This window comes from Pristis pectinata, chromosome 27, assembly GCF_009764475.1.
Source record: "Pristis pectinata isolate sPriPec2 chromosome 27, sPriPec2.1.pri, whole genome shotgun sequence".
NCBI lineage: Eukaryota > Metazoa > Chordata > Chondrichthyes > Rhinopristiformes > Pristidae > Pristis > Pristis pectinata.
The window spans coordinates 14,023,974-14,036,257 of NC_067431.1; the positions used below are offsets into that span (position 1 = coordinate 14,023,974).

The 12,284-nt window shown below is 38.6% G+C and overlaps 1 protein-coding gene across 9 annotated transcripts in view; it reads right to left on the reverse strand.

Annotated features, from left to right (window-relative positions):
* The window catches only part of LOC127583617 (protein Aster-B-like), a 305,877-nt gene that overhangs the window by 50,213 nt on the left and 243,380 nt on the right, over positions 1-12,284 (reverse strand). For all 9 annotated transcript variants that reach the window (XM_052039774.1, XM_052039773.1, XM_052039772.1 and 6 more), the window contains 2 exons: positions 2,749-2,833; positions 198-301 (listed from right to left, as the gene is read on the reverse strand). In XM_052039774.1, coding sequence (XP_051895734.1) covers positions 198-301; positions 2,749-2,833 — 189 coding nt within the window. The remainder of the gene's footprint in view (positions 1-197; positions 302-2,748; positions 2,834-12,284) is intronic.

The window sequence follows — 12,284 nt, forward strand, 5'->3', positions numbered from 1 at the left end:
TATTTGGAAAAAATATTACACTACTAATTTTATAACATCTCACAGATGACAATCTGTCCATATGGCTTTCCCCAGGACCCAACCAATTTATAAGCCTGCCTACTGGCACAATGCACTTGCTGGTACTTTCAAATCATAACCATAATATTTTTTTCTTTGTGTTGTACTTAAAATAAGAAAAAATATCATGAGCTTACCAGTGTTTCCCATCTGAAAATGTTGCTATAAAAACAGATCCAGTTTTCTGAGAGGTAGAGTCGCCCCTGAAGGAGGATGTCCCTTTGGAGTGCACATGAGTAATCTGGAAAACGTCAGGTCATAACAGAAACAAAATGAGTCATTACTAATATACCATCTACTGGAACCGTAGAGCCACCTAATAAACCCAAGAGCTAAAGCAACATATATTCTAAAGCAACCCACTTTTAGTCAGCATGACACTGACTCGATTCATTAAAATTAGACCGTTGCACAGATGAAATTAATGAATCTACATTAAAATTGAGGTGAACCGATATACAATAAAAACTACTTTGAATACCAACAAAATGCCAGGAAGTATTTGTATTTTAGAAACTAACATTTTCGTTTAGTTTGTTACTAGGCGTGTCACTTTATTAATGGACATATCATGTCTTGTTATCCCACTTGCAGAGAAAACCCTACTCAGTTCCACAGTAAAACAAGATCAGCTTAAAAAAAACAACTTTTGAGGTATTAATTCTGAAACTGCCAAATAGGTATCTGAATTATGGTTTGAAATTTTAGTCATAGGAAATAAAATTAAAGTCATTAGTACAAATTTAGCTGACTGGAGTCGCTGGTTCAGAAAGGAACTACCAGCTTTCAGTCATTGAAACATTAGCAATTGTTGAGTTTTCATGTATGATTCCACAAAAGACTTCAAATGTGGAGTCCAGGTTTGCTGGGATTTTTCAGCATTATGTTGGGGGAATGTCAGGCATGTACCAGGGGTGCAGTTTCTTTCCTTATGAGTCCTTGTCACCCAACCCAGGTCAGAGTCCAGTGACATCAACCCTCTGCATTCAGCTTGGGCAAGTGTTGACACTGGTAGGACGATGGGCCAGGTCTCATTGCTAATGAGTAGGGAAATTCAGCTCCACTAAAATCAGTTGCACAAATTAGATACAAACTGACACTGAAATGATGGGGCACAAAACTCTTTCCCCTAGTGACTCTCAATCCACTTCATCCTGATGCCAGTTCTGACTGATTCTGGTTCCAGTGTGCACTTAGACTACACATGCAACAGTGATATAATCACGCACTCCCCTTTTATTAACTTGAAAGATTTGATTTTAACTTATTCCTGAGATATTTGGCCATGAATTATTCCCACAGAGCCATTAGGGAAGGCGAACCAGTTTATTGTTGTAATGAAGAAAGGATGGTTTGTGACTTGCAGAACTCATCCTCAGCACTTTATTCCTTAGCAGTGCTGTAATTCACAGACAGTACCTCCAAACCTCATGACCTCTTAGCACCAATAAATGACGGTGTTCCTATGTAACTGTTGCTCTCGCATTTATCGGTGCTAAGAGATCATGAGGTTTGGAGGTACTGTCTGTGAATTACAGCACTGCTAAGGAATAAAGTGCTGAGGATGAGCAGTCTGTATTACATGGAAAAAGGGGAAAGTGAGAATAAAATGTAAGTTTATAATCTAAACAAAAAGACATCATCTGAGGAATACCCTGGGATTGAGATGACAGGTCCCCAACAATGACAAGCAGCTTCCTCTGTTCTAGGCAGATAGTGGAAAGTTTTCCTCTCAATTGCTACTGACTTCAATTTTACTAGAGCTCCTTAATGCTACGGCTAGTCAATTGCTGCCTTGACACCAAGGTCCATCACTCTAACTTCACCTCCAATGTGGAATTCAGCTCCTTTGCCCTTGTCTGGATGCAGGCTGAAACTGGGTCTTGAGCTACGTCAGGACACAGCTGAGCACTACTGAGTAGGTTATGTGTGAATAAATACTGCTTAATTACATTGGAGTGGGAGCCCTTTCATTATTTTAGTGATGAGGTGCATGATGGTCCAACCTTCAGCTGATAGCACAGTAATGGCAATTTTCCACTAAAATAGGTAAACATTGTGATTGCACATAAACCATTTGGGTACAGACATAGGTAGTTCTGGAGGAAATGTTTCGAGCACTGAAACTGGGTAGTCACTAAGACGTGGCTTTTTCTACCTCCAGTGCGTTTAACTGTTTCTTGCTATCATTTGTAGTGAAAACTGACTTCTGTAAATGTGGAGACCTCAGAAGAAGGCCAAGTTGGATCACTCGTGTGGCTGAAGATGGTTTCAACTCTTTCAGCCTGGTCTTTTATACTCACTTCCTGGCTCTTCCATCATTGACAAGAGTGATACTCGTGCAGTTTCATTGTCCCTTTAGCTACATGATTACCCACCAACATTTAGCTTCCATTATTTTTATTGTATGAATATCATAAAATTAACTCCAACAAGTCTTCAAAATGCACAACATTCCACAAATCCTTAAAAATAAAGAACTTTTCTTGTAAATTACAGCAGAAATTATAAACCAAAACACAAATGTGAAACATTACAGAAAAATTGCAGTACCACGTAAGTTTTCAGGTTGCTTATTTTCTGAACACCAAAATTCATCTTATTTAGTATGGAAATATTTTAAATATTGATAAATGTTGTGGGCAGTCTTTTTCTAAAGCGGCATACATATGGATGCTTATTCTTTACCGACAATGAGTCGTTCTGTGTCTGGCAGCTGCTTAAACAGCTTTCTGAAATCCTCATTCCGTTGCTTGTATGTTGGACTCAAAACCTGAAACATAAAAGCAAGCTCCCTTTAAACTGTTTTCTAAGATCCTAGAATGAAATAAGTTTGGAACACTTTGCAAGGCTTTCTTGACTGAAACAGAAGCAAACTCTCGCCATCCATGAGTATATTTCAAAGATAATTTTAACACAATTTATTAGGTGAAACCTATGGACTGATCCGTTTCTTTGTTGATTTTACACAGTATTAGTCTCCATTGACTTCTGTAATGAGTAAAGTTGGTTGGAGTGTAAAAATAACATTTCACACAAACTGTCACTTTCTGATGGTCAAGCTATACTACCCTCAATGCAGTTCTTCCAGAACTAGGTCTTCCACTACAAGGCTCATTTCTTTGTATACCAATGGCAGGTCAACCATGGAGCCCATGGTTTATATTTTAAAATGACATTTGTGTTACACTGCATATTTCTCAAATTGATGCCGCCAAAAAAGAATGGCATTTTGATTTATTCACTGATGAGAAAACAGCTCCTAATTTTTTGTGTCCTCAAAATCATAAATGACAAACTGTTAAGAGTCAAATCGAACTGGATTCACCCTGCTGGCAGAATTCACCCTCATCTGCTGTACCTGCCAACCCCCCACTTACCTGCGGTGCATGAGGAAGATCGAATGAGTTAAATTGCCATGCCTGGAAACAAGTCTGGCAAGTGGTAATGGGACCTGAGTGGTAAGCAGGTTCAAGTGATACACTACTGAAGCCCTGCCCACCATAAAGGTCTGACAGCATTTGACAGGAAGCAAACCTGTGTTGGAGCCTCACTTCCAAACAAGGGTTTTTAGCAGTTTTAAATGTCCAATATTCAGAGGTATTTAAATACTATTGAGATTATTTTAAAAAGTATAAGATAAAATATAATCATAAACATAATTTATTATTGCTTAATGCAAAAGTAAGTGAAAAAAAGCTTTCTTCTCCTACTATTCTTCAGGCTTGGAATCCCCATTCAAATGAATGGGACACTGATGTCATACCCGTTTTGGTTGGTGTGGAGGTGCGGATTCTCTGGCAAGATCTCCATTGTTGGACTGCATGGCAATTCCAGCAATGAAGTGCAGCAATGGATGCACTGGCATCTATCACATAGCACATCCAACCTTACAGCAAATATAGGATTTATTTACCTGTTAGCAGTAGAATGCCAGCAATCCAGCTCAAGAACACTACAAATGAGACAAAAATGCTCAAAGCCAACATAAAAGCCTAAAGAACAACCCTAACATGCTGGTGAATTCTTTCACAGAATCACACAGAATGGTTATTGCAGTGGTTAATGTTTTCAACAGATCCTCAGTTACTGGATAAGGTTAACCAATGCTTGATTACTTTAGAACATATGTAAGGTTAAGAAGGCTTTTGGCTGAAAAAAGTCACAATGTTACCACAAATATTTAGTTTTGTTGAATGTTAACTTGCATGATTAAGATGTATATACATTGAAATTCTGATAATATATTACAACATAAACATTTCTACGAAATGGCTTTGATTATAAAAGAAACAAGATGGAAACTTGGTTTGTATACATGTGAATGAGGTATGTATACATTTCACATATTTACATTTAAGAATGAGGAGAAGAGGCTCATTCAAATCCTGTTTATGAATCATGTGGAATCTTATATTCCTTTTAGTTTATAATACAGGCCATTGGCAGAGATTGTAAGAAGTAAATTTGAAGCAATTTTATGATATTACAACCAGGAATTAAAGTTTACAGAATATTAAATTTACCACTGACATAATTAATATTGGAATGAATTGTGGGACACATTTGAAATGATTCAAGTCTCATCGATTTCAAATCTACATAATATATTTGAAATGGGTGAGATTTGAATCATTTGAAATTGTACCTTGCAATTCCACAAAAAAAGACATGACCACTGTGTAACAGCAGAAAGACCACTAACAATACATTAGCAAAATTATTTTCGTCCTCAGCTAGCAACTACAAATATACACTGTCCAACTCAGATGACTGGCTGATGACTAGAAGCAAGAATACTGCTTTATTTTTTCTTTACCAGAACAAATGTATTGCAGGAAACTTAATTATTCTCCTGGCTAAGATCAATTTGCAATGACCAGAGTTCAACTCTGGGATACCTCAGATTGCTGATCATCAAATTCTATAATGTTCCCATTGTCAAGAATGGTTAGGTTAATAAAATGAGACAAATAGGATATACAACCTTAGAGTCTGTCTGTCAAATACTGTATCAGCAATAATCCAATAAGACTTTAAGATTAGATGATGTAACTGTTCTACAGCTATTGACAATAAAAATACTTCAGAGAAATAACAAAGTACATTTTTATCTATTATTGCACTTAAGATTGAAGCAGAATAAGAAGGTGTGGGTGAAACCTTTTGAGATCCTGACCACCTAGAGCAGGCATTTCAAGGCACTGGAAAAATGCCACCAATGCAGACTCTACAAAATCCGCTCAATTCAATCGAAGGGTAAGCAAACCAATGTCTCTTCCAGGCCAACATCGCCAGTATTGAGACCCCAGTTATACTCAGACAACTATGTTGGGCAGTCCACATCACTTGCATGCCCGATACCAGACTCCCAAACTGATACTCTTTTCTGAGCTCTGTCAAGGGAAGAGATTACCAGGCAGACAGAGGAAAGGATTCATGGATGTGCTCAACACTTTGTTTGAGAAATGCAGCATCCCACCAACTCCTGGGAATCTCTGGCCCATCTCCTCTCAAATTGCAGGAGGAGCATTCAGGATGGCATCGAGAACCTCAAAGCCATACTTTAGGAAAGTACAGAGGCCCAGCGGAAGGAGGAGACCACTTCATCAACTACCCACTCACTTCTTGGATTTATGGGAATTAACACAACTGAACCCAGGAAGCCTGGCTGCAGTTTTGTCTTGGTAGACAAAAGAATCTGAGGGTAACTGTAGTGCCCTGCACATGCCCTGGCTGAGATCAGCCAAATGAACGCATGAAACAAAGTTAAGACTCTTGGTCTGCATATCCACTGGCCCATCACAAGACTTAATGACTAAAACATCATAGCCAGGATAAACCCCAACCACCTTCATTGTCCTCTCCCCACCCATCACATTGTGTGTTGCATTTTAATGTCTGAATATAGTTTACAAGCACTTTATCTGAATTAGTTTGCATACTACAGGGGCAAAGCCTAACTGGTTATTGATCTTTTGAGAGCAGAGTACATGAGACATTTGAATATATTCACAGGTCCCTTAATTCCACCCCCCCCCCCCATTATCTTCCTTATTTGCCTCTCCCTCTGTAAACCTTGAGGCTTTCCTTTATGCTCATTTGCACATTATCACAACTGTGGATACTATATACAATTTTAAAGCACAGAAGAAAACAATTCAGGCTTGTGTCTGTGTTTACACCAGCCATTGGAGGTGCAAAATTTTATACACCTCTGTAAGATCAACCCCCATTCTCCTAAGCTCCAATGAAAAAAGTCTCAACCTGCTCAACCTGTCTCCATAACTCAGTAGCTTGAGTCCCCGCAACATCCTTGTAAATTTCCTCTGCATCCTTTCCAGCTTAATGGCATCTTTCCTATAGCAGGGTGACCAAAACTGAACACAATATTCCAAATGTGGCCTCACCAACATCTTGTGCAACTGCAACATAACATCCCAACTTCTATACTCAATGCCCTGTCTGATGAAGGCCAGCAGGCCAAAAGCCTTCTTCACCACCCTGTCGACCTGCAACACCACTTTCAGGGAACCATGGATGTGGTTCTCTTGATTTTGTTATTGTCCATAATGGAATTTCTGTTTATCTTTAAGTTTATTAGTATTACAAGATGTTATGGCAAGTTTCAAGAAAGATACTAGTCAAAAGCATTGTAGGTATTCACATTATTAAATGTATCTGTGACTTCATTATTTCAGGATAGGATTGAATTTCAGGATAGGAGTGTTCATTCATCTGTTGAAGCAGCCTCAACCTAAACAAGAATAACAAAGCTCCTGGCAGCTGTAAGAAGCCTTCAAAAAGAGCCCAGAACACAAATGTGCTTCAAATTTAGTACTAAACAAGAAATCATTCATAGAGAGGCTAGAATGATTGGTCGTCACAAAAGAAATATCAAACAGATGAAGTAAGAGATGCTTTTCTGAAGCTGGGTTTAAATATGCCATCTAGGCATTGTTGAGAGAGTTTTGTGTACAGCAAGGTTTGATACCAAAAGATATAGAAAATGTTCTATTCTATCCTTCAGCTTGAAGTGCACAAATAAAACACAGTAATTATTCCTGCAGTTTCAAGTGTTGGATATCGAACTTGTATGTTAATCTATGCTATTATCTCTGTTGGTTAGCTCCAGTTTAAAAGTACTTTAAAGTCTGGTGTATACATTGGACATTCAGGAATTCTACTGATACTCCAAGTAGAGGCATATAATTTATATCAATTGGGGAATTATAAACTAAAAGTGGAAGTTATATACCACAAAGGCACATACACCAGATTTTAACAGTCCTCTGGAGAAAATACTTTCCCTTTTTTTAAATTAATTAGTAAATGCAAAATTCCAAGAGTTTACCCAATCAAAACAATTAGGTAGAATTGACTGCAGTTAGGATGGAGATATGGATTTATGAAAAGTCCATTAGAGTAGCATGGGGTACTTGCATTGCACACTTGTGGTTGCAGATTGGAGTTCCAGCACCTACTAGCAGTCCAATCCACCAAACACATGTACAATGGTTATTAGTTTTCAATAGAGCCACTAGGTGGGACGGTGGAAAAACATCGTCCAACTCACCCCGCAGCAAGCACAACTCCTATCAACTGAACATGGAGCACCATCAGAAGTCGTCAAAGAGAAGCCTGCGTTCCCGTCCGCCTCGTCCTCCTGGATTAAGGAGGATGCTTTGGGGTGAGTGGCCTTGGGTGGAAGGAGGGGAAGGAAGAAAATGGAGGGCAAAAAAATACATTTGAATTGTATCATCACAAATGACTGATATAAACAACAGATCTGCAGAAGGTAAAAAGTTGAAGAACAACTTAAACCGGAATCTTCACTGTTAAAGCCGGTTTAAAGAAATACTTGTCTCCCATCCCTCCACCAATCACTATCTGTAATATTGCTCTTGACAGTTTTGTTTTAACAACGGCTGTGAGTAGCATCATTGGTGGGTACTCTTTTGGGTACGTTACTTGGGCTGTAACATAAGGAGCTGAGGGTAGCTTACAATTGACTGCTTTATCCAGAAGTACATTAGCTTTACTCCCATTTCAAATAATTCCGCTCCTTCAGCCATCTTGGCTCTCAAATTCTTCCCACCCAATTCACCCTATTAGATAATTAATAATTGCTCAATAAGGACTCAACAGAACAAAGAAGCTCACAGAAAACAAGGTTAAAGGATACTGAAGTTAAAGAGAATTGAAGGTCAAAAGGGAGTACTCCTCACTCAAAGTGCTGAACCATTTTTTTTTCATTGAAGAGCTATTCTTTGGTTTAAAAAAAATCACAACATTACTTCAACCAAAATCTGCCAGTTTGTTTCCCCAGTACAAAGCAACTCCATGATGTTACTGGTAGACAGATAATTTGAGCCAATAAATGAGAGTCATTATTGAGTCACACAACCAGAAAAGCATTTATATCTATTATGTTTTTTTTAAATGTAATCAGGCAAGTACTTTAAATTAAAAGTACTCCCCACGACCTCCTGTCCTCTTGCAACATCAGACTTGTAACTGCATTGATTTTAAAAAGGTGCAAATGATAAGAATGCCTCATGTACCGATCATGCCATATGTCTGTTTCATTGCAAGACACGTGCTCTATATCTGCTGCATTCCAAAGCTTATATGGGAAAATTACTCATGAGATGAAGTTTGTGTACAGATAAGGCAAAATGCAGATCTGTGAAATTATAATTTTCATGCAGTGGGAAGGTCATATCATGAAGTTTTGACAACACAAACATGAAGATTTTAAGGTGGCTTGCCAGGTGACTAACAGAACTCTTGCCCCCTCACAGGGTGGCAAGATGGCTCGTTTTCAACAGGAAAAAAGATAGAGCAAAAATTAACTGGATAGGAACTAGTAGGGATGTTTGCTCACAACAGCTTATTGAATAATGTTGATGTCAGGTCTCTGGCAGGAATAAGTAACCTGCATGGTGGGAAAAGTAGGTAGGAGGTTGTGCTTTTGATATTTCCCATGCATCCCAATCGATGCAGGTCATCTCCCTTTCATTCAGAGCATAATAATTGTTAATATTTTACCTCACATTGCTTGGTGGAAGTAGTTCCCGGTACTCCTCTCATATTCAGGCATGTAAGAAAAGGCTGATAAGTAAAGCCAGGAATGTGGTCTCAAGGCAGTTTAGCAACAGAGCCAAAACATAACCCTCAATTTGCCAACAAGACAAACCACAAATTAAACATGAAGAACGATAACAAAACCTAACTCCTTTATAACCAGTTATCATTTCCAATTGACTCAGTGTAGTTAATAGTAAAATCAGCCTGAAATAAAGGGGTCATTATGATATAGCATGTATGTTTTGATTGTAGTGTTATCAACAACTACAGATCTGTCCTATTATCCCCTCTTTAAATCAATTACGATATACTCACAAGGAATTAAAAGAGCTAGATATTGAGCCAAATAAACTACTTTGAATCAAGGAAATGTGTATGTTATCATCTGAAATAGCCAAGAAGTGTGTTTGAAAAACCGATAGGTGATTTAAGGAAGTGATCTAAAGCATTCATATAAAGTTGGATTTATTTGATAAAATACTGAAAAGTATGTTAAATTTAGAACCTGAGAGATGATGGTGATTCTCACATGCCAGTACTGAAATATTAATCTGTATACACTTAAATCTTCAATCCAAAGCACAAAATGTCTCAGGTAAATTTCAAACCAGAGGACATGATATTCCTAAATAATGAGCCTTCTACGTGCCCAGATATGGAAAAAAATATGTATATATAATGCAGGTATTGAACATTCATCAAAACTGGAAACGTGACAAAATAAGCACACTTTAAGTTGCAGAGAGGGGTATGGGTGGAGAGAATAGAGGAATGTTTTAATACTGTTTCTCTCTCTACAGATGCTCCCTGATCTGCTGAGCATCCTCAGCATTTTATTTTTATTTATTTCCAGCATCTGTAGCATTTTGCTTTACAATTTGACACTTGTATTTTCCATTACTCCGTTTGCTTGCAATTATGAGCGCTTATCTTTTAAACCTATTTTCAGAGAATTTTTGAAATTGCCTTTAAGCAACACACAGAGACCTGAACTGCATTTTGTATTATTGCCTTTTGAATGATTTTTCTTGTCTGGTTCTGGAAATTAGGGCATGTTTCAGGATGATCATTATCTAATGTGGTTTGTTTCTGATTATTAATCCAAATTAAGGTTACATTTCTTCATAATTACTGCTGTTTATTGCAGTAATTACTGCTTAATATTTTCATGTAGAAAATGACAAACCCATATTGGATTACAATGTGGAGTACTTTTTTCTTATATTAATAATTGGACAATACATTTTGAATCCTGCACAAATACCTCAGCTGCATCATAACATTGCCAGCACTTCCAGTTATTTGAGACTGCCATGTTTAGAAATTGTACACTCTAAGTTAACTTTCCATTTAGGGTTCAAACCAAACAAAGCACAGTTGTTCCCCTTTGCAGCCTGATGAAGTGGAAAGCAAAAAGAGATTTATGCAACATCATTTGCAATGTTAGCTACTATAATGAAATTTTTTAGTCACTGAAACGAATACATTTTGTTAGCCATTGGTGAACTTCCCGAAAACTGGAAGGTGGCAAATGTTGTTCTGTTGTTTAAGAAAGACAGCAAGGACAAGCTATACAGGCCGGTCAGCCTGATATCAGTTGTGGGGAAGTTACTGGAGGGAATTCTGAGAGACAGCATCTACCAGCATTTGGATAGACAGAGTCTAGTTAGGAGGAATCAGCATGGCTTTGTGCATGGGAAGTCATGCTTGATGAAACTTTGAGCTTTTTTTTGAAGAAGTAACCAAAAAGGTAGATGAGAGTAGGGCAGTGGATGTTGTCTGTTGGGACTTTAGCAAGACCTTCGACAAGATCCTGCATGGTAGGCTGGTCTGAAAGTTTAGGTCCCATGGAATCCAAGAAGAGCTGGATCCAAGCAGAAGGTGGTGGTTGAAGATCTTTTTTTCTCGGAATGGAGATAAGTGACTAGTGGTGTGCCGCAGGGGTCGATGTTGGGACTCTTGTTATTCTTTATTTATATAAATGATTTGGATGCGAATGCACAAGGCTTGATCAGTAACTTTGTAGATGGCTCAAAATTAGGAGGTGTTGTTAATAGTGAAGAAGGTTATCTTGATCAGTTAGGGAAGTGGGCAAGGAAGAGGGATCTTGATCAGTTAGGGAACCGGGCCGAGGACTGGCAAATGGATTTCAATACAGATAAATGTAAGGTGATGCATTTTGGGAAGTCAAACCAGTGTAGGACTTATACTATGAAGTGGGGAGTGTAATGGCACAGAGGGACCTAAGAGTACAAGTGCATAGTTCATTGAAAGCAGTGTCACAGGTAGATATGGTGGTGAAAAAGGCGTTTAACACGCTGGCCTTCATCAGTCAGGGCACTGAGTACATGAGTTGGAACATTACGTTGCAGTTGTATAAGTTGATAGTGAGGCTGCATTTGGAGCACTGTGTACAGTTTTAGTCACCCTGTTATCGGAAAGACATGGTTAAAGTGGAAAGAGTGCAGAAAAGATTTACGAGGATGTTGCCAGGACTAAAGGCCCTGAGTTATAGGGAGAGGTTGGCCAGGCTAGGTCTTCATTCCTTGGAAGGTAGAACAATGAGGGGTGATCTTATAGACGTTTATAAAATCATGAGGGGCAAAGATAAGGTGGACGGTAGCAGTCTTTTCCCTAGAGTAGGGGAGTCCAAAACTAGCAGGCATAGATTTAGGGTGAGAGGGGAAAGATTTAAAAGGGACTTGAGGGGCAACTTTTTCATGCAGAGGGTGGTGAGTAAATGGAACGAGCTGCCCGAGGAAGTAGTTGAGGCAGGTACAATAGTATCATTTAAGAAGCACTTGGATAGGTACATGCAGGGTCAGGGCTTAGAGGGATATGGGCCAAACGCAAGAAATTGGGACTAGATGGATGGGCACCATGGTCAGCATGGACTCGTTGGGCTGAAGGGCCTGTATCTGTGCTGTATTGCTCTATGACTATGTAATTGCTGGGTTTGCTTGCAGACTGAGCAAATACTCTATGTCATTCACAGAAACACAACGCATATGGTTGACAGTTCAGTGTCGTATTGAAGGAGCTTAGTGGACCATTGGAGGTGTTATCAGTTCAATGAGGTGTTAAACCAGATCACTGGCCTCTAAGAATGAATATACAAGTTTTCAAACCAGCGA